Raw genomic sequence first — 23,446 nt, 5'->3', positions numbered from 1 at the left:
TCCCAAACCGTGAGATCATGACCTGAGCCGAAGTCGGATGCTTAACCTACTGAGCCACCCAGGCACCCCTATGGTTTAGTCTTGAGAAAAATCTTTCAAGGAGGGAGTGCCCACTTAAGTCTGCTGCTGCTGAGATGATGAGAACACATAGTTGGGCTTTGGGTGTGGCAGTTGGGAAGGTGTTGGTGACTTTGACAAGAGGAATTTCAGTGAAATACTGGGGGGAGAAATTTAATTGGAATGTATTAAGAAGAGATGGTTAAGGAAGGAAACAAAGGATATGAATAGAGATACTTCTTTCTAGAAGTGCTGCTCTAAAGGATATTCAAGAAGATACTCTGACAGGTGTGAGGTGGTACCTCATTGTGGTTTTGATTTGTGTTTTCCTGATGATGACTGATGTTGAGCATTTTTCATGTGTCTGTTAGCCATTTGTATGTCTTCTTTGGAGAAGTGTATATTCGTGTCTTCTGCCCATTTCTTAACTGGATTATTTATTTTTGGGATGTTGAATTTGATAAGTTCTTTAAAGATTTTGGATACTAGCCCTTTATCCAATACGTCATTTGCAGAGATCTTCTCCCATGATGTAGGCTGCCTTTTAGTTTTGTTGATTGTTTCCTCCGCTGTTCAGAAGCTTTTTATCTTGAAGAAGTCCGCAATAGTTCGTTTTTGCTTTTGTTTTCCTTGCCTCTGGAGATGTGTCTGGTAAGAAGTTGCTACAGCCAAGGTCAAAGAGGTTACTGCCTGTGTTCTCTCCTCTAGGGTTTTGATGGTTTCTTGTCTCCCATTTAGGTCTTTCATCCATCTTGAATTTATTTTTGTGTATGATGAGAAGGGGCACATGCACCCCAATGTTTATAGCAGCACTATTAACAACAGCCAAATCATGGAAAGAGCCCAAATGTCCATCAACAGATGAATGGGTAAAGAAGGTGTGGCATATATATAAATGGAATATTAACCTTCATGAAGAACGAAATCTTGCCATTTGCATCAACTTGGTTGGAACTAGAGTGTATTATGCTAAGCAAAATAAGTCAGAGAAAGACAAATACCGTATGATTTCACTCACATGTGGAATTTAAGAAATAAGACAGATGAACATAGGAAAAGAGAAGGAAAAATAAAATAAAGGCAGAGGGAGTCAAACCATAAGAGACTCTTAACTATGGAGAACAAACTGAAGGTTGCTGGAGGGGAGGGGAGTGGGGGGAAGGGCTAAACGGGTGACAGGCACGAAGGAGGGCACTCTTTGTGAGGAGCACTGGGTGTTACGCGGAATTGATGAATCACTGAATTCTCCTGAAACCAACACTACACTATATATTAACTAACTTGAATTTAAATAAAATCTTGGAAAGGAAAAAAAAAAAGACACAAGATATGAGACCAAGGTCAGGTTTTGTTTTTGTTTTCAGATGTGAGACAGTAGATGAGATTTGAATGCTGATAGGATGACATAATAGGGAGGCAAAAATTGTTTACAGATCTGTGAGGGATAATTATAGGTTGAAGTCTTTTGAGAAGGGAAGTTGTGTGGAGTCAAGACCACAAGTAGAAAGGTTGGACTTTGACAGCAAAAAAAGATTCTTCTGTTGTAACAGGAGTGAAAGCAAAGGGTTTGGTTAGACCTAGAAGCTGGCTATAGACCGAATTCCCACTTTCCTTCTATGAAAAAACAGGCAAAAAGAGCCTGATTGTGAACGGCTCTGGAAAGATGGGCCATGTCAGAGGGATCTGTACTAACTGCTACAGGAGAGAAAAACCCCTAGAGACAATGGGGAGGGCATAACCGAGTTCATGAAGAAGGAGAGCTTAGCAACCACAGTCATGGTGAATACAGGACTAATTTGCCACAAAACTCTAATGGCTTTCTCTTAGTGGGTTTTTCCAGTGTGGCTAAAAGGAATACCTGATAAGTTATTTTGAAGAAAACTCGGTATTATGATTTTAGTGTAAGTAGTATACTGCATCATGGCATTAAATTTTAAAATATTAAAGTCTAAAATAGTAAGAGAACACCAAAGATGTTTTGTTTTCCTTTGATAATATTTAAATTCACATTTGAACTCGTATTTTACATTTTGTGTGTACAACCTGACTAAAACAAATGGTCACAAATTTTAAATAAAAGCAAGGAACATAGATCATGTTTAAACAGTCAAAAATATATATTGAGAAGTGAATTTGCAAGTTTCATTAAATGCAATGCATTTCTATCATATATCAGTGAATAATTTACAAACCCCAATAATGTAATTAATACAGTGGAGCTGTTTTAACTTGCTGTGACAACCCTACTCAATTCATAAAAAAATTGGTGTTGCTTTCTTTCATTCTAGGTTGTCTGACTACATTTGTGGTGATTATTTTTGTGAAAAGAGAGTAAAAGACATTAATAATACCATTAGCAATGGGTAAAACTTGAACTTACTGGGGTGTACTTGGATTGGAGTATATTTGTGTGCAGTGCTTTGGGTTTAGTGATAGTACGTTTAAAATTGGTATGCCAAGGGCAGTAAACTTTACAGCAACATACAGGAGTTTAATAACCGTGAAACGTTGAAAGCCCAATGAAAACTAAAGCTTTCTTTAGTCAACAGTAAAGCAAGAATGCAGACATTTTTATTCTTTATTGCCTCAGGTAAAAATGTCTCTAGAAACAGATAAGTGATGACAAAGCTTTGATGTTAATAAACCCAAATGGAAGTAAAAAATCAAAGTGTGTAAATAGCTAGATTATGGAAAGAAAGATGACAAAGTTATACCCTGCAATTAGATGTAATTTGTGCTTTTGGCATAGCTATTTGTCCTGCATGAATGAGAGGTTGTCTTACTCTCCTTCCTTGAATAATGGGAGGACAGTACTTACATATCCTACTGTAAATCTTTTGTGGTACTTGTCTGGGGGGGGGAGGGGGCAAGAAAGAAAGAAAAACAAATTGTATATCAAAGCAGAAGTGTATTTTAATCTTCCTTTTGCAGTTATGTTTAGCTGAACCCAAGTGAAAAATCCCTAATGCTCTTATTCAATCAAACATATGTTCTAGTAGATAATGTATACAAATTAATGTTCTTGTTATTGTGCCTTTGGAGTTTTATGAGTTACAGCAGTGCATAAACGCCTCTCAAGCCACCAATAGTAGCAATATATGAATTAAAAGTTGAATAGGATTGAATGAGATAAGATGGTTAAATGTTTCAGATTATAAACAATTTCATTCTAGAAATAATACTTAACCACATATTTAAGTACAGCCTGGTCCGTGTGGAAAATTTTTGTTGGCATGAAAAAATTTTTGTGGAAAATTTTGTGGAAAATTTTTGTTGGTATGAAAGTTCCATGAATGTGTGATGTGTAGAATGAAAGTTGTGATTACTATTAAGAAATACAGCCTTGTAAAATCTTTTTTTTTCTTTTTTTTAATATGAAATTTATTGTCAAATTGGTTTCCATACAACACCCAGTGCTCATCCCAGCAGGTGCCCTCCTCAATACCCATCACCCACCTCTCCTCCCTCCCACCCCCCTATCAACCCTCAGTTCTCAGTTTTTAAGAGTCTCTTATGGTTTGGCTCCCTCCCTCTCTAACTTCCCCCCCCCTTCCCCTCCCCCATGGTCTTCTGTTAAGTTTCTCAGGATCCACATAGGAGTGAAAGCATATGGAATCTGTCCTCTGTATGACTTATTTCACTTAGCATAACACTCTCCAGTTCCATCCACGTTGCTACAAAAGGCCATGATTTCATTCTTTCTCATGGCCAAGTAGTATTCCATTGTGTATATAAACCACAATTTCTTTATCCATTCATCAGTTGATGGCCATTTAGACAGCCTTGTAAAATCTTAAATTTATCCACATGTATATGGTATGATTTATGTATTCTGTACTAGAAACTTTATACCTGTGTTTCCTATTGGCACATGAGTTCCAAGCATCTCCCTCTTCTGGTCCTCATGACTTGGCTGGTGTCTACCGTGGTAATGCAAACCGTTTTTTGAATTAGACATGATAGGGGCTCCTGGGTGGCTCAGTCGGCTAAGCGTCCGACTTCGGCTCAGGTCATGATCTCGCGGTGTGTGAGTTTGAGCCCCATGTTGGGCTCTGTGCTGACAGCTCGGAGCCTGGAGCCTGCTTCGGTTTCTGTCTCCCTCTCTCTCTGCCCCTCCCCCCCCCAAATAAACATTAGACATGATAAAAACCTAAAACAGGAAAGTACAATATTTTTTCATAAATTGTTTTAGATATTTCAAAGCAAAATATGAGTGACTTTTAAATCTGTTTGGGAATATCCTGTCCTTTTTCTCATTTGCTAGTGTATTCAATTAGAAGATAATACATAAGAAATTATTAGTGGGTTGATTTCTATGTGTGCAGTGTAAATACCAAGAGATCAAATCACACTATTAACGATGTTTTAAAGACAAATTATTTTCCAGTTAACTTGGTCAGAGCCCTACTGTGGCTTCTTCCCCTGATCAGACCCACAGTCCTGGGGAGTTGTGGAATGCTTGGAATTGCTCCGATGTTAAAGTCCGTGTTAGGAGACTGCTGTTGTGGTATAGTACTGCCTTTTTTTTTTTTTTTTTTAATGTTTAGGTTTATTTATTTTTGAGAGGGCACAAGTGGGGGAGGGACAGAGAGAAGGGACAGAGGATCTGAAGTGGCTCTGGGCTGACAGGCTGACAGCAGTGAGCCTGATGTGGGGCTCGAATTCAGGAACCATGAGACCGTGACCTGGGCCGAAGTCTGGACGCTCAACCAACTGGGCCACCCAGGTGCCCCTTAGTACTGCTTTGATGTGTTGCTTCAGTGTGTGTCCCGTGGCTGTGACTGCAGATACTGCAGAGGAAAAAGAGTGGACAGGTGAGCACCATCTGATCAGCAGTGCTACATCTCTCGAGGTGTAATAGGAAAGCCCGTTTCTTCCAGTAGACATGCCAAGTGTAAGATACTTTAATGGCGAGCCAGGAAAGTGATTATAAGCAGACATCGGGATTTAACCAGGAAACCATGGCAATAGAAAGTGGACAGTCAGTGGTATAATATGAGCCAAAGGCACACTTTTTTAAAAACCTAATTATAAGTAAACATGTTTTGTTTGTAATTGATTTTACTTATTTATGCAATACTGCAACTGTTTTGTTTTTAAATTAGGACTTTGAGTTTCAAGAGTAGACTTGGCCACCGGGCAGTGATTAAATCCATCGTAAACTACCATCATGAAAAGATTGCTTCTTGAAACACCGTCAAAATACTATTTTATTGTGGTTACTGAAATTCCTTCAAATATATTAGGAAGGGAGTTGGAGCTGTTGGCTGTATCTTGATTCTTAAAGATTACTCATGTTGGGTGTTTTCTTGAAATATATGTATGTTACAGAAAATTGAGGAGAAAAGGCAAAAAGGAAAGTGTAAAAACTGTCTTCCCTTTACCATGACTTAAAAAAACTTGCCATTTATTAAAGTTTTGAGTTTTATATCTTGAGTAAGAAGGTTTTTCTCAGAACTTTGCAAAACAATATTATTCACAAAATATTTTTTCATATTATAGAAATAAAGTTAATGGCTCACTAGAGTAAAAGTGAGCTGTCCTTGACCTTTGGGGGACTGTCTCTTGCCCCTGTATCTTTCCTCTCCAGTCTCTTCTTATCCATATTTCTATATAGTGGTTTCTCTGCTAAAAGCTGTTAAGTTTTTATTGTGCTAAGTGCCTAGATAGTGCCTTATTTAGAGTAGTGCCTAGTTTGGGGAAAGCACCCTACAGTGGCTTTTGCGCCGCATCAGTGAAAACGTACGATGATGTTATACAGTGAAGATGTCCTCTAGGACACTGCTTTGTCCTGGCCAGACAGCAGTTGTGTATTCTTTATTTAAATCTAGTTTAGCTGATGGGAAATGTAAGACATTTTTGAAGGACCTGGAATTAGAAAATAGGTTTCTCATTTTATATTTAGTCCTGTTTGGGAAGCTTTGTTTTTTCCTTTGAAATTTTAAGAGATCCCTACAGCCAAATGTTGAAAACAGATTGAGTCTGATATTCATCTCAGTTATTTAAAGTTAATTAATTGTATACACTATTCTAATATGGGCAGTACTCAAAATTGGAGCATTTTAAGATTTTATTAGTCATTGTATTTTATCATATTATCACGTATATTTGCTGATGCATCATTGTCACTTATTTCTTATCTTTGAATAGGTTGTGAATCCGTTTAAGAACGTGATGAAAGGTGTATACTTTCTTCCCCAAAGTGCATGTACACGTTTTCACGTATAATTTCAGGGAGTTATGGACACCAGGAAGTGTGACCATGTAGTGTGGGGACTTAGAGCCTGTGCCAGATCTAATGTGTTAGAATACGTCCCTTGTCCCTCCTTTCTTCATATTATGAAATGTTTGCAATGTTATATCTAAAATTATTTCTAGTTCACTGCTTTTATCATGTCTCAGTGCGTTACTCCTAGCTTTTCAGTGATGTTACCCTCAAGTCAGATAATTTATGGTATTACTCTTCCCTTTCACCAATTCTTTGCTTCTGTTTGACTCTCTGCATTCTCTTTTCCAGCCCAGTGTATGGTCCATTAGCCCTATTACACTCGCTTACCCTGTGTATAGCTTTATAAAGAGAACACACACCTTTGTCTGTCCCTCTCCTTTAAGTCTTAAAGGCCCATTGTCTGAGGGAGCGTCTTCAAGTTTCCTCTCTTCACCCTGTGGCCTGGAAGTAGGTTGGGTTATTCAAGTTCTCAGAGCTTAGGATTCTACTTACAAATTCACAGGAATGTTATTAATACTGGTAATCTGTAGTACATTTGTAAAATTTTTAATTTCGTCAATTAAGTAAACAATAGCCATAAATATTGAGAAATTAATTTTATACTGAACAAAGTGACAAAATCCATCCAAGTATGTAAATATTAAGAGTTAGTTACTCTTTGGGACTTCCCTGGCAATTCATGTTTGGAGATCTGGGTTGCCTGACTCATTTCAGCACTTCAGGCTCTGCTCTTCTTCTGTCCCCTACTCTTCCCGAGATTCAAGTAGAGTTATTCTCTTGGTTGTAAAAAACACGGGAGTAAATTATCACCAGATACATTTTAACAAGATTATCCCAGTGCTAGTTCTGCCCATGCCTACCCTTAAAGTACATATGTAACAACTTACCATCAACCACAGGTTTTTACTGGTTTTGTTTCTCATATAAGATTCTAAAATTCTCAGGGACGTCTGGGTGACTCGGTCGGTTAAGCATCCAACTCTTGGTTTTGGCTTAGGTCATGATCTCACAGTTGGTGGGATCGAGCCCCATGTTGGGCTCTACACTGACAGCATGGAACCTGCTTGGGATTCTCCCTCTCCCTCTCTGCTCCTCCCCTGTTCACTCTCTCCCTCTCAAAAATAAAAAACCCTAACTTAAAAAAAAGATTCTAAAATTCTCAAGGGTCAAGATAAAATTTTTCTTAACATGTACCCAGAGAACTTCGTTTAGTACACACCTCACTGTTTCCTAGGCAAATGCTAACAGTTCTGCTAACTTCGTGTATGATTCACTGGCACGGTTTTATACGGCTTCTTTCCTGTATTTGCATGTTAAGTTATAGAAACTCATGATTCCTCATTTGACCCAAGTGTTGTAAATGACAGAAAGCGTGGTAGAGAAGTTGAAGGAGAAAAGTGACTGAGTACTTAAAGTAATGGCATTTGAAATAGTAAAATGGGAAATTCTCTTCCATTTATTTATTTAGCAGTTGTCTACTTTACTTATGCTTAAAGCAAAACACAAACAGTCTGTTTGGTTTTCCAGTCAATATACAACAGATTCTATTATGGAATCGTTTTAAATCTTCACTGTTACAGTATCCTCAGAAATTACTAAATAAAAGCGTGGATATCTTCTCATGAAATTTGTCCAAAGAATAAAGTAAAAGCTGAAAGAGAGATTTTGGCAAATCTTTGCCAGGTCTTAAGTGATTTGCTTGAATAATAAATTAATTTGCCAAAATATATAGCCATATCTGTGTATGACTTGTTTTTCTGTATTGTGTATTTTTATTGTGTAATCTATGCATCACTTTTTTTAACTGGCGATTTAATTTGTAAACATCAACAGAAGTACAAGTGGCATGCGTCCCAGTACCTTTGCTCGTAAACTCTACCTGCTTTGCCAATGCTTGGTAAAATGTCTGGCTCATCGCCCGCTCGTTTCCTACCAGTACATTCTGATAGCAAAATGTTATCATAAATACACCGTAAAGCTATGTCAGTGATCTCCAAGCCAAAGCTGAAACAATCCGTTAAAACCTAAACCAAACATGAGGTAAGGCCTGAAATCCATTAGGTCATTCATTCAGATTTACAGGAGAGTGTGAAGCAGCTGGTGTAATCCAGTTGAGAGCATTCTGTTTCTGAGATTCTATGGTTTCTACAATCGGCAAAAAATAAGGCAATATTCTCTGGTACAGTTAACACTACCCCACCTGTCAATGGCTTTACCTCTTTCCTCTTCCCAAGAAGGCATTTTTTAAAACCGAAGAACTTAACAGGATACAGTAATTTGTGGTTATAATAACAGGAACCAAGGGGCCTTTATTTCCTTTTGCGTGAGAACTTCTTTAGTGCAGTTGCACATGACAAAGTGCACACCTACCTAAAGATATTTTAATAAGTTAATGGGGTTTTAAATGTGTAAACACACAAAACAAACTTTTGTGTATTCACACACCAAAATCTTTTTAAATTATTATTTTTTTACCGTCACACTCTGGGTTTGGAATTGGTTCCCATTCGTAAAGACCCATGCGTTCTGGCACATTTTCTTTTTTTTAACCATTTAGCAATATTAACCATGTAGTAGGCACTGGTGATACAGAGGGACAAAAATACATTTTCCTTTCTTAAAGAATTCATTGTATTGGACAACAGACGATTCCAGCACAGAGCTTGATGGAAGTTTACTCTGGGTTCGCTATGCTCCTACCTGAGAGGCTACCTAACCCAAAGTGGCTACTTGAAGAAGGATTCCTAGAGCAATAAGTAAGTTAGCCAAATGAAAAAAGGGACCAGAAACAAGTAACTATGTTACCTGCTTAGCTTTGTGAAGTGTTTTGATTACAGTCAGAAGCAGTAAGTGGTTATTTAACCTGTCTTCTGGAAAGGTACGCAGTAAGGTTTATCGACGCTCATCACAGGTAGCCGGGTAAATGCGGAAGCTTAAGGACACAGGAGCAAACATCAGTTTCAGGAAAATCATATTAGCAGTGAAGAAACTAAGGTTGACATTTTATTTTTTTTAATAATTTTTTAAAGTTTATTTATTTATTATTGAAAGACAGAGAGCACACAAGCTGGGGACAGGCAGAGAGAGAGAGAGACAGACAGACAGACAGACAGAATCTGAAGCGGGCTCCAGGCTCTGAGCTGCCAGCACAGAGCCCAACACAGGGCTCGAACCTAAAGACCCATAGACCATGAGATCATGACCTGAGCCAAAGTCAGACACTTAACCGACTAAGCCACCCAGGCGCCCCGACATTTTAAATTAGTACAATATTTATTTTGCACAAAGACCTAGTTCATAATAATAATAATAATAATAATACCAATGGAATATTTATTTATTTATTTATTTATTTATTTATTTTACCAATGGAAGTTTTAAATAGAAATATAGTTTTGTTTTTAATAAATTGCAAATCTGCCCCTTCTTTCAGGCTTTTGTTATCTTTCCATTTATTTATTTGAAGGTTTTTTTAAAAATTTGTTTTTGTTTTGGATGCAATTTCTGTTTATATGCAAGCAACAAATTGCTGTTTTCAAAAAATAATTCCACTCTTTGACCAAATTTTGTGTAGGGTTAGGGTATGGGGCTAAAGGAACTTGGTGCCAGGCAAACTGCTATCAGTATTCAGCCGCAAGCTTTACGTGGCCATCCACACAGTGAGTGTTCTTTTAACTAAGGGGACAGACAGTCTTTTCCTGGGACTTGGGGATGGAAGTCTGAGTAGATCACAGAGAATGTGGCAGTCTGGGGAGAAAGCAGTGCAAAGTACTATAGGAATGAGTTACTTTCCTTCTGCAGTCCCAAACTATAAAATACTTCACAGCTACAGACTGCAGCTGTTCCCCACAAAGGGGTGGGAGGGAGGAGAGAAGGGCCCACCCCTTCTTTACTCCAGACTGGGTCATTTATTGCAGGATACGGTGTCCTAAATGTTGTTATCTTTAGCAGCAGCAGCCTCTGTTTGTGACTCAGCCCTCTGATAGCAGCACTTTCTCCGGGCTTACCTGAAATTCTCAGTTTCGAGAACTCTTTGCATGGATGAGTTCGTTGCAGAAATTAGACCACAGCTTCCACCACAGAAGGTTCTTTGTTACTGCTCTGCTGCCTAAAGGAGAGAGACCACAATCCAAATAAATTTACTGATACCAGACCTGTTTCTAACTTCCTACTTAAACTTAATTGTATCATCTTGAAAAATATTAGTCTGATGCATGTCTCATTTTGAGAAGTAAGAAGTCACAATGTCATGGGTGATAAATAACAGGGGAAAAATAATGACCACAGTTTGAAATTGATCATCAGTGAGACATACACACTTGCAAACCACTAGGTGCTCCTTTCCTACTTCTGTCTAGCACTTCCCACCTTCCATTCCATTACGCCTCCCCCACTGGAAAGTGAGCGCCTCTGTATTTTATCTCCATACAATGCCAGGTCAGAGGAGATGCCTGGTATTTGTTAAATAAGTTGGTGTTGAATAGTTTTAGCAAGAGTTCACAAAGTAGTTTACCTTCTCCTGTGGGAGCAGGGGGAAATAAACTGAAGTGACTCGATCATGCCCTTGGAAAATGTTACTTAGTTATGGTTGCAATGAGTGATATTGATGAAACTTGGGATTGTAGTTTTAAGTTGAGACTCTAGTCTTTTTTTTTTTTTTTTAATCATATGAAGCCCAATTTAAACTTTTTGTTAAGAGCATAAACAGAAGTTTATGTAGTTGTTATGTACTTCCTGCAAGGTAATTATGGAAGAAGAGAAAGTGAGTATTCTGTTCACTGATCTCATCAGGAGAGAGAAAGCAGTTACTCGAAGAGAAGGCGCTTATGTTTTTACTCATCAGCGTCCCCTGGCAGTGGCCACTCCTCTCTACACGGAACTCTACGCTTTTTTTTAAGTTAATATAAGCATATGGCATTTCATTACTGCACTTATCCAAGGAAAGTCACACTAGCGTTCTTCTAGTCTCTGGAAAGAAGTCTAGGCTAGGCCCTCACTAGACCAGACAACGATCAGAAGCCAGCCAGAGTCATTCCCGGAACTTCAGGGTCTTCTAAGAGTGACTTTTGTCTCCTTGGCTAATATTCTCTCATTTTGTAGAGTTTATTGTGAAGTATGGCTTATGCAGTTAATATTTCTAATTTAGTCTGGCAGGACTTTTTTTTCATATACGATGAATTCTCCCCCAATTCAGAACAAAATCGGAAAGTTCTAATGACTGAAATTTTTCCACTTGTAAAAGTTTTCTTTAAGAAGAAAAGATAGTCTTTCAGATGGGCCACAGAAAGTTCAAAGACAGCAAAGCAATAATATGGTATCCAGATTGTTACAAATTCCAAAATAAAGGTCCCAAATGAATACGGTTTTACTACGTTTGGTCTAATGCATTGTGGGTATATTGGATATATTGAAAGCATTGTAAGGAAGGCTCTTTCTTTTCTCACTTTCTTCCTGGGAATGCAGAAAGCAAAGAATGTTCAACAAAGAACAGAGAGCTAACTTTTTCGAATTTGTCACTTCATGGATAAAAACTAGAGACAGAATGGTGAAGCACCTGTTGCTTTAAAGGCAATAAACTAGGGAAATGTTTTAACAGAAGTCATCAGCTTTCAAAGATCTCTTTTATCCACTTCACATCACTCATTGCTCTTAATTCCTTTGTCACATTTTTTCCTGCATTACAAGTAATCCTCGAAATCCATGGAGCATTTTATATATAACCAGAACCATGTGGATGGTTCTCACGTGCTCAGCATAGCCCCAAATCCCAGCATTTCTGCTGCCCCTCCTTCCCCACGTATTTAGCTTTAGATGCAGGTTTGAGAAGCAAATAGTTGTGGTGATGGGAATTCATCCCCACTGCCATCACTTTCCACCTACCGCGACTCTAAATTCAGTCTCTGGTGGGTTTCGGATGACAAGAGAGCCACCAACAGGCCCCCGGCGTTTCTTTGATCTCCACCACTACATTCTATACTCTTCGTTCTGAGGGGCTAGTTTCTCCAGCAGCTGCTGCCCTCATGCCAGTCCGCTGGTTATTTATGTGTAACAGTATACCTTGGCCAACAGAGCAGATCTGTGGAAGTATCTTATGAAATCTCATTATTCAGATAAAAGTTACGATTAATACCGTTTAGTCCGTTCCTAGTAGAAAAGTTCTCTTGAACTGCGGTGAATGAGATGAGGACGGGCAAAAAAACCTCTCTCCAGCCCTCTGGGTCGAGTGGTTTGAATGTGCTCTCCCCTTTGGACTGCTTTCATTTCCCTACATAACACGTAAGACTGAGACGTGTCTTTTAAGAATAACCTTAGAATAGGGGCATCTGGGTGGCTTAGTTGGTTAAGCGTCCGACTCTTGATCTCAGCTCAGGTCTTGATCTCAGGGTGGTGAATTCCAGCTCTGCATTGGGCTCCGCGCGGGGCGCGAAGTCTACTAAAAAAATAAAATTAAAAATTAAAAACAAACCATCTTAGAAATAAATTATGACTTATCCTTTACTGTGCCTTTTTTTGGGTATTAGCCCTTTAGAAAACAGCTTTTGAGATAACCAACAATAAAGGCGTCATGGTTTCAACCTTACTTCGATTTTCTAACATCTGCCTTACTTAGCTTTTCTGAAAGAGACTAAAACTGATCAGTTTCCTCTGAGGCCTTCCAGGATTATTCAAACCCGAAGTACATACACATACATAAGACGGTGGCAGAGGAGCAAATTCAAAGCTTCATTTCAGTAAAATTTGTTTTGTTTTGTTTTTTGTTTTACACTATTATTTTGGAAATTGATGTCTGATTTTGCTCTTTCTCTTTCCGGAGCACGGCAGTTAATCAGATGTTGAGTTTTTGTGTCTGTCATGCATGTGGATGTTCTTTTCCCTGATTGCTTTTCTTCGTGCTTTTCTTCTGCCTTCTGTGTGAAGATTTTTCCCCCCTATCATGTAGTCCGTATATTACTGCAAGGTTGATTCTAATCTTTTCTGTTTCTTAAAGTATTTTAAGTTTTATAATGGCGTTTTCTCTTATTTAGTGAGACCAACTCCCTTCTCAAGTGTTTCTGTTGTCTGTCTGGCATCTTATCTTGCTTTCTGATGTTGTAAGGTTGCCACTTTTGTTTCCTATGATTTTTTCTTATTTTCTTTCAGAATGGGATTTTCATTGTTCATTGTTTCTTGTTGTTCTTCATTTTTTCCCACAGAACTTGCATAGTCCCAACACTAGGTTTTAAACAGACTTTCCAGCCAAACACCATGTGTGCCAAAAACCATGTGAATATTTATCCTTGACTTCTTTCCATCTTGATCTAAGCACTCTTTATCTTTGCCTTAGAATATTAACTAAAGAGCAGGATGTTAATAGCAACATCAACTGTTCCATCATTTAGCTGCCTGAGGGCTCCATGGTCATGAATAAGTATTTCCCTCTGCCCGACCAAGTCATAACTTCTGATGCTGGCCCCCTTTGGTAGAACACAGGAGGGGGAAAAGGACAACTGTTGGGCCTGTAGTGAATGCAGAGAGTGACAGGAGCTTCCCGTGGGACGTCCTGTACTTTCCTCTGGCCTTCACAGCCCCTGCAAACCAGGAGATGTCAGTGACAGCAATGCACCTGTCCCGTATGATAACTTTGTACAGATTGGGAACACACACCCTTTCCTCAGTGCACTTTGCTCCCATTTGCTGGACGATTGCATGGTGATTCCAGCGAATGGTGCCCCATGGACTTGTGCAGTGCACACAGCTGTCCAGGGTGGCCGTCATCAGTGAGGGATTTCAGGATGTCACCCACTCACTCCCCCAAATGACACTCTCCTCCCTGGAAGAAGAAACTACTTCTCGGTCCTAGTGTTTTCTTACAGTTGGATCCAAATGATCAGAAGGTCTTTCTAGGACAAGTTTAAAGTAGGAGGTTAGGAGCTAGCCTCGGCATGGCTGTACTTACTGCTTTTTATTTTTTTGTCGTGATGTGGGAGGGAGGTTTTAAGAACTTTCACATCAGTTTTTAGAATTTTGTTTCTGTTTTGTTTTTTAGCGACCCTTTGATTTTATTAAGAGTTAACTCTCTTAAGAAGGTACCTCATACCCTCTTTTTTTTTTTTTTTTTTTTTTTTTTTGGAGGAACCTAGTATAGTAGAAAGGACCTTTCCAGGTTTTATTTTCAAGTGAATTACTATGTTGATTGAGATTAAAAACCAAAAATCCAAAGGAAAAAGAAAACTTGTTTACGCAGTAGATCCTTTAATACCTGGAGAGTCCAACTTCCTCTGGTGCTGATATTCTCTCCAGAGCCTTGGAACAGTCCTCTGTACTTAGAGATTTCAGACATGAATATCTACATTTATGCTGAAATGTATATCCTAAATAAATTGCTTGTAATTATGGTTTGCCTTATGCTACTTTTTGTCTTTGAAAAGAATTGATGTAGCCCCAGGAAAAAGCAGTCGCATTTCTCTTCACATCCCGAAATCCCCCACACCTGTGTTTCAGCATACTGATACGTTTTTCGTAGATGCTTTTCCTGTAAGTGATACTGCGTTATGACTAGGAATACACTGGTGGTAAGTTCTTTTAAAGGTGTACGTTAACAGTTTTGGAAAGATGAAAAGATTCACATCCTGTGGTCTAATTTTATGTGACATATAATAGTATTTATGACAAGCCCAAACCATGTCTGCTTAGTTTTTCTGAAAGACATTCTATTTTCACTGAAGATTCTACTCATTTTCAGTTTATGTAAACATAGGCCTGGTATTTTTATCTAACACACATTCTACAAAGTACTTTGGATATATTGTAGATCAGACAGTAATGCTGAATTTATATAGCATCGTCCGGGGTGTGCATGTGAGTGAATCTTCCAGATGACTAAAATTACCCTTGCAAGCAGTAAAACATCCTTTTTATGCAAGATGTGCGTTAACATTTAAACCGTGTTACATATTTTCATACACTTTTAGCAGAATGTGCCCTACATAAATTAGCAGTTTCTCAATGCCTGAAGATCATCCCCATAAATAGCCCCAGAGGCTACTGACTGGTTGTCGTAACGGTGATTGGTTCAGACTCTTCTCGAGGCTACTGACCGGTTATCCTAACGGTGATTGGTTCCGACTCAGGCAGCCAGGTCTGTTGCACATTTGTCTTCTTTCCTATCTCGCCGTCAGGCTATTTAGATCTTACTTCTGCCATCAGTGTATGTGCCTCTAGCATTTATAACTTAATGTTTTGAATGTGCTGGGATGCTGAAACTTAATAACCCAAGCTTATTAGATCTATTTGTAGGTTAAGAGTAAGTGTTGAATCGTGGTATGAGTTTCCTGTAGAATCGGCGAGGTAGGTTCCAGCGTCCCACATATATGGTGGCTGTTGTATAAATTAACAGAAGAAAACGTCAGTAGCCAAGATGACCTTTCCAGTGTAGTGTGTGTGCCATTCTCCTGTTTGGTCCATTTATGTTTTCATGTACCCCAGCAACCCTCTACACCATGGATGTGCCCCCCCGCCCAAGCTCAGAACTGACTTTAGTATAGTTTGCTGTACTGCAGCTCCTTGTACCCCCTCTTGTGTGATGTGGTTCAACCATCTTCTGCTCTGCGATGCCTTTCTGAAGTCTTCCAAGTAACAGGACAGTTCATTGGTCCTCTCTCTGCCTTCTCATAGAATTTTTTCTATAATTCTATTAGAGCATTTGTTAAAATGTATCATAGTAGTAATAGCTAACCTTCTAGAGCACTTAGTGTGTGCCGGGCATTATGATAAGGGCTTTGTGTGTATTATTTCACTGAACACTCATTCTTTAAAAGAGCCTTTGAATGATACAGGGAGATGAAAAGATACAGCATAAAGAGTATAGTCAACAGTTTTGTATGGTGACGGGTAGTGACTACATTTATTGTGCTGAGCATGGAGTAACCTATAGAACTGTTGAATCAAAGTGATGTAACGTTGCATGTTAATTACACTTAACTTTGTTCAATGACTAAAAAATAAATAAAAGACCTTTTGAAGTAGTGACTTCTGTTTTGTCCATTTTATGCATTAGTTAAGTGAAGAAGGATAATACGACTTGAGCAACTGATAGAGCTGGCATTTAAATCCAAGTAGTTTGATTCCAGTTTCCACATTTTTCATATGAATCAGATGAGGCACAGAGAGGTCACTGGTCCAAATTTCACATGTCTGGTAAGTGACAGAACAGGAATTTGAATCCCAGGCAGTTTGGCCTGAGAGACAGTGCTCTTATTAATTATTTATTTGCTATCCAGCACTCCCCCCTGTAAACTCCTTAAAGGAAGACCTCATAGTATCCATCTATATATATACAGAACAGTGACACATAACAGGTTCTTCAACGTTTGAGAATGAATTAATGAGCTTTTCATTGCCTGATATGCAAGAATACTAAGCTACGATTTGCTCATATATTGTTACTCTCAGATATAACTTTAATATTTTGACCTTTATTGTTCCTTCTCATCCTTTCCATCTAAACTGATATTCTGATGACACTTACAAAGTCTATAAGCCAATGTCTTTGCCTTAGTTCAGTTTACCAAGCCCAACCTACCATAGATAGGCCACATATATGCCAAAGTGAGAAAGAGACTAAAGGAAATGAATGGAGGTTAAGCAAATGAGTACCCAAAACAATATCAATAACAATAATAACAACAACAGTACTCGTTCAAGGAATATGAAAGCAGCAGCCAACAATTTTTACAAAGCCACCTGAAAACTCCTGTTTTGGGGATGCTTGGCTGCCTCAGTCAGTAGAGCATGAGACTCTTGATCTTGGGGTTGTAAGTTCAAGCCCCACACTGGGTGCAGACATTGCTTAAAAATAAAATCTTTAAGAGGCCCCTCGGTGGCTCAGTCAGTTAAGCATCTGACTTTTTGATTTTCAGCTCAGTCATGCATGATTTCAAGAGATCAAGCCCTGCATCAGGCTCTGTGCTACCAGTGCAAAGCCTGCTTGGGATTCTCTCTCCCTCTCTCCCTGCCCCTGCCCTGCTCTCTCGCTCTCTCTCTCGCTCTCTCTCCCTCTCTCTCAAAATAAATAAATAAACATTTTTAAAAACCTTTAAAAATAAATAAATAAATCCACCTGAAACATGTAAGAGAAGGAAAGAAGGGAAGGTGGGAAAAGAGCATGCAAGCATGTGTATAGGAAAAGAACGCAGATGAAAGAAAGAGTTGGGGAGGAAGGAAAAATTGTTCATTCTTGACAATTAAATCCATCCAGTAAGTCTGAAATTTGATCAGAATTGGTTACACAAATGAAGTAAGGCAGGAATAAACCAGACAGGTAAATAAAAGATTAAAAATGGCAAATTAAATGTAACATTATGTGTCATATGTTTATACTTCAGTGATCTAGATTTATCATCTAAATTCTGTGAAGTAAGCGTATATATATATATATGCACATCAATCATACTAGTGGTTTTTAAAATTCAATACTGGGGTGCCTGGCTGGTTCAGTCAGAGGAGTGTGCAACTCTTGATCTTGGGGCCATGAGTTTGAGCCCCATGTTGGGTGTAGAGATTATTAACTAACTAACTAACTGAACTTAAAATTCAGCTACTGTATGGTAAAGGTGACCTAAATAAAACTAATTTGTTGGTTCATCGACCTGGAATTATAAAGGTTCTAGTGATTTTAAAACAGTACTTTTCCCCCGCTAGGTAAAGTTCATTGTAGCAAAGAAACATTAGAAATCCTACGTTGATTGAAGGAGAGAAGCCATAGTTAACATTTAGGAAATGGACAACAGTTAGCCCAGGCCTAAATGTGGCTAATTCTTGTTGTAGTCATTTTTATTCTCTAGAGCCTAGCTTAAATCCCACTGTTTTCACGAGCTCCCTCAGCCGTCGTTACCCACACTGCTTTCTCTGTTTTGCTAACTTCTGTAAGTCTTAGAGGAGCGAGTATAGGGTAGTGGTTGAGACTGGGGTTATTGTCACACTGCCTATGCTGTGGACTTACTTGCTGTGTTAATCTGAGCAAGCCGCTAACACTTGACAAGCCACGGTTTCTTCTTTTGTAAAACGAAGATGGTAAAGATGTCTGCTGTTGGGGTTATCGCGAAGGTTGTAAAGACGTTAGCACGCTGCCCTGCGTATACTCCATGTTAACACAAGCTATTATTGTTAGGCTTTACTGCTATCCTGTTGCCGCCTTGACTCATACGTGTCCTGTCTCTTCCTAGAGAGACCTCAGGTCAGTAGATGCCCCAGTAAGTTTTTACTTGAAGGGTGGATTAGGATGCGGGGAAGACTAATAGGAAGAGACCGACTCGGAGCTTCCACTTTGTGTTCCATAAGAGAAGCCGTAGGATTAGAATCGACGATGGTGGCGACCTCCAAGTGATAGCTGTGTACTCAGTAAGCAGAGTGGGAGAGGTAGTAGAAAGGATGAGGGAAAAAAAGAGACATTATGCCATGGGAGTAATGCCATGGGAGTTGAAAGGTTTGTAGGTAGTTGAAAGAATAGGTTTGTTTATGCCACGAAGTAGCAGGAATTAAAGGCCACAATACCAGAGTGAATTGTGAGGGTGTTAGTAGGGGTTGTCAGACGGTTGTATTTCATACCATCTGCTGATAAAGTCATGGTGGTAGGACAAATTTGGAGGTCATGTGCTTCTAAGTGACCTTCTAAATTCATGGCCTGTGATTCATATGACAACTTTAAGCTCAGAGATCCGCCCGTGAAAGGGAGTTTTAGTTTCACCTCCTCTACTTTTTCTTGTTCACTGGAGAGGATATTTAATCAAAACTGGAAGGGATGACAACCCAGTCGACCATTATTTAAAATGGCACTTCCCAGAATAATTGATTCTTCTCAAGACTCTTCGGAAATGTTATGCTTATGCAAGTTACAGACATACAGGCATATGGAAAATATGGAATGGTAACCATGAGATAGGGGATTTTTAGGGTCTAAATCTCCTAGAAGAAAGAAATAGGATTTCTTTGCAAGTAGTTTTCATGTCTTGCTGTAAAATAGTGGAAGGTTTGTTTTTACTTCTTGGTCATTTTTGACACACTAGGAAAGAATAGGATTGCTACGAGGGGGAGGACATCATGAAAACCAAGAGACGCAGAGGTAACGGTCCATCCTGTTATGAAACCATTTGAGGAGGAGCATAAATGAGTAATTGACTCCTTTTAGTTGGTTGAAATTTAAGAGTTTGTTTACACAAAAAGGATTAAGTTGGGCAAAAAGCTGTTCTTTTAATTAGTCAGGAGCAATTTAGATATTAGGAAGCATTAAAAAAAGACGTTTGTTTAAGAATTTGGAAATATAGGGGCACCTGGGTGGCTCAGTCTGTTGAGCGTCCGACTTTGGCTGAGGTCATGATCTCGCGGTTCGTGAGTTCGAGCCCCGCGTCGGGCTCTGTGCTGACGGCTCAGAGCCTGGAGCCTGTTTCAGATTCTGTGTCCCCCTGTCTCTCTGCCCCACCCCTGCTTGTGCTCTGTCTCTGTCGTGTCTTTCAAAAATGAATAAACATAAAAATTTTAAAAAGAATTTAGAACTACACTATATTTTTGTATGGATCACTCACTTTTGTTAATTTCTTAATAAACTATACAATAATATTAGTATAGTAAATAGAACTATTCTCTAAACTAATAGTATATATGCCCTTAACTTCTTTCCATTCTTCTACTGTACTGTATTCTCTCTCGTATCTAGGACTTTGGCAGTGCTGTGACATTTACTGAGAAGACCCTTACCCGCTCTCCCCTATCTCATTTGTATCCTTTTTTTTCACTGCCAAAGCACTTAGTACATGCTGGTAGGAATTAACGTTTGTCTTGTTTACCACTGTTTTCCTACACATACTCAGTATCAGTTTCTTAAATAAAATAATAATGTTATCTGTTACTATATCTGCCTCATATATAAAATGTTTGGAGTGTTAATAAAATCCAGTTTCCTTCCTTTTTTCTTTTTAGAGAGAGACAGCATGAGTGGGGTAGGGGAGAGGCAGAGAGAGAGAGAGAGAGAGAGAGAGAGAGAGAGACTCCTAAGCAGGCTCCATGCTCATCGTGGACCCCAACACGGGGCGCGATCCCATGACCTTGGGATCATGATCTGAGCTGAATTCAGGAGTTGAACGCTTAACCAGCTGAGCCATCCAGATGCCCCAAAATTCACTTTTCTGATGATTAGGATAAGAGTATGGAGTAATATAATTAAAACATGACTCTTGGGTTATTTTTGTGGTAGTAATTTAAGGAGAAATAAAAGGAAAGACACAAATAGACAAGTTCTGGGGAAGATAGGGGTTCAGATCATTGCAGTATTACCGAGTATGTATGTTTAGTATTCTGGAATGCACTACATAGACCACCACAGAGGTATGAAACTAGCTGGTCGAAGAAAGCAACAGTCAAACCGAGGAGAGAGCATTAATACTAGGCAAAGGACTGAGATCAGCCCAAAAGGAGCTGTTGACTTAGAATTTTGTTGGCTTTGAATTTGGAGAGGTTGAAGCAACTAGAATTCACATTTTTCCCCCCTTTCGATTCTAGCCAGTGAACATCACTGTGTGTCAGGGCAAATAATAGGTTCAGTGGTAGTAACTGTGAAAGGAAAGTGATGTGTCCAGGGAGGATGTTGTGGTTCAGATCAGAGCAGTGTTGTAAGGAAAACAATCCAAGGTGAGAGGATGCTTTCGGATTTCTGCATCTACTGCTATCTTGACATTGGTGTCTGCGTTAACCCCTGTGTTGTCTTCTTCCATATGTCTAGGATACGATGCCCGGCCTTGGATGGGAGGTGAGTGTGGTAGGTAAGGGTCCAAACACTGCGAGTTGGACACTTCTGGTTTTTCATACTGGCTGTGCCATTGACTTTAGTCTCCATGCCTCCTGCAGTATCTGTTGTTCAGTTATGGTGAGGACTGAGTAATCGTGTGGAAGGCTTTATTAGTATAGTCTCTAGCACATAACAAGTGCTCAACGAAGGGTTAGCAACAAAGATTTCGATATTGTCTCTATCCACGTTTGGGTCGAGATCTAGGTGCCGTTGCCTGAGATATACAGGCTCTTGCACTAATAGTATTTTACCAGTTCCCATTTCTTATCCTTTTAGCACTTTCCACCTGTGACATAAGTAGATTTCTGAAAGCAGGGCTGTTTATCAGACATGATATGTTTTATCTTCGTGAAAAAGCACAACTGTACTTGAACTCTTGCCTACCCATCTCTCTGATTTCATTGACTGCCACACTGTTCCTTGAACAGTTTCTAGCTTACCTAGAAACACACACACACACACACACACACACACACACACACACACACGGGAATCTCATGGGTTTGGATCTTACTCTACCCCCTGCTTAGAATTCTCTTCCTCCAGAGAGCCCCATGGCTCAATGACTGCTCTCATTTAGTCTCTGTAAGTGTCAGCTCTTTAGAAAGGCCTCCCCTCACCGTCCTCTCTAAAATACTACCCCTTATGACTTTTATCCGGCTTGCTCTTGCTTCCTGGCGCTTCTCATTATCCTACATGATTTTCTGTGTGTATTCATTAGTTGTCATCTTCCCACTCTGTCATGTCATTCACCATTGTCTCCTCGAGCCTGAAAGAGGGGCAGGTAGACACTCAAGTAAATAGTTGTTAAACGAACGATGTAAACATTCGGAGATTGGTAGACCTAGACACTGAAACTACTCTTTCAAGATCGTGTTAAAAGTAGCTAAGTTGAGGACTCATCCTAAAAAAAAAAGTCTTAAATTGCAATCTCTTTTTCTTTTAGAAAATGGCCGACTCTGGAGAGATGGGAGAAAAACTGTCCCTGCGTAAACAGCGCTTCATGCAGTTTTCTTCACTGGAACATGAGGGCGAATATTACATGACACCACGAGACTTCCTCTTTTCAGTAATGTTTGAGCAAATGGAACGTGAGTTGTTTTTTGGATTTTTTAAGTTTTTTAAAAAAAATCAAACATTAAGGCTGAAAAAATTCTATTTTTCAGAATTGGTAACAGCTTTTCTTCATTTTCTTAAAATTTTTTCTAATGTGTATGTATTTTTGAGAGAGAGAGAGAGACACACACACACAGAGCACGAGCAGGGGAGGGGCAGAAAGAGAGGGAGACACAGAATCCAAAGCAGGCTCCAGGCTCTGAGCTGTCAGCACAGAGCCCGACACGGGGCTCGAACCTATGAACTGTGAGACCATGACCTGAGCTGAAGTTGGATGCTTAACCAACTGAGCCGCCCCGGCGCCCCTTCATTTTAATTATAATTCTTTGTGCCACGCATTTGCTTATTGTTTAGACTTTATCTTCTTTGTGACACAAATTTGGTTCAACTTTGTATGTATTTATCTAAGAAATAGTTGTTTTGCATATGGGTTTTTCTAAAGAGCCAGAGGAAAAATAGGTACGTTTTTAAATGTCACTAACTAGGTTCTTAATAGAATAAATTTATTCAGGATATTAGTTTTTGGTGCTATTGGTGTTTTAAATTGGGCAAAAAAAATGAAACTAGATGAGAGCAATGGGGGGGAACCCACAAATACAATAAGAAGCAAAAATCCACTGTACTTTTCTGCCCTAAACTGTCAACTTTTAGTTACTCCAAATGATGTTAGAAATTCTTAGTTTTATTACCTAAACTAGTCCCTTTTGCTTTGCAGAGAGTAAACTGGGGCCTATCCTCTGTGCCCTCTATTATAGACGTGTTTCTGAAAACTCCTTGCCTCGCTGACCCCTGTCAGAGTGTGCTAGAAGTACTGTGCGGTAGGTAGCTGTGTGGGCGAGGCCACAGGGAGCAGTAACCGAGCGCGGGTTGAGTTGAAAAGACCACGAAGACTTGGGAGAGCACTGTCGAGATTGAGACGTGACTTGACCAAAAACAAAATGAATCATCGTGGCGTGCTGTAGGCACTAAAACCGAAGAACTGGGTTCGGCGTAGTGACAGGTCAAACCGGAAAACAGATAAGGGCCATATTGTACAGTAACCCTATGCAACCGTCAGAGACTCGTGTGTTTGGTAGAGTTGGGTGGACATCGTTTGTGACCAGTGAGGGACCAGTGAAGGTTTGTGAGCAGAAAAGTAAATGTAGGTTATTTTGGTTACTTACCTCTTCTTTGGAGGGGAGTTTGGCAGTATGTATCAAAACCCTTAAAACATGTACTCACTTTGT

General features: G+C 39.4%; 1 protein-coding gene across 1 annotated transcript in view; it reads left to right on the top strand.

Moving 5' to 3' along the window:
* Window positions 1–23,446, top strand: part of MICU2 (mitochondrial calcium uptake 2) — a 144,529-nt gene that overhangs the window by 12,164 nt on the left and 108,919 nt on the right. The window contains exon 2 of the mRNA XM_030307776.1: window positions 22,051–22,195. Within this exon, the coding sequence (XP_030163636.1) occupies window positions 22,051–22,195 (145 nt within the window). The remainder of the gene's footprint in view (window positions 1–22,050; window positions 22,196–23,446) is intronic.

The sequence above is a fragment of the Lynx canadensis genome, chromosome A1, assembly GCF_007474595.2.
Source record: "Lynx canadensis isolate LIC74 chromosome A1, mLynCan4.pri.v2, whole genome shotgun sequence".
Classification (NCBI taxonomy): domain Eukaryota; kingdom Metazoa; phylum Chordata; class Mammalia; order Carnivora; family Felidae; genus Lynx; species Lynx canadensis.
Note: the sequence above shows the minus strand (reverse complement) of the source record. Positions and strands in the feature narration are given on the sequence as shown.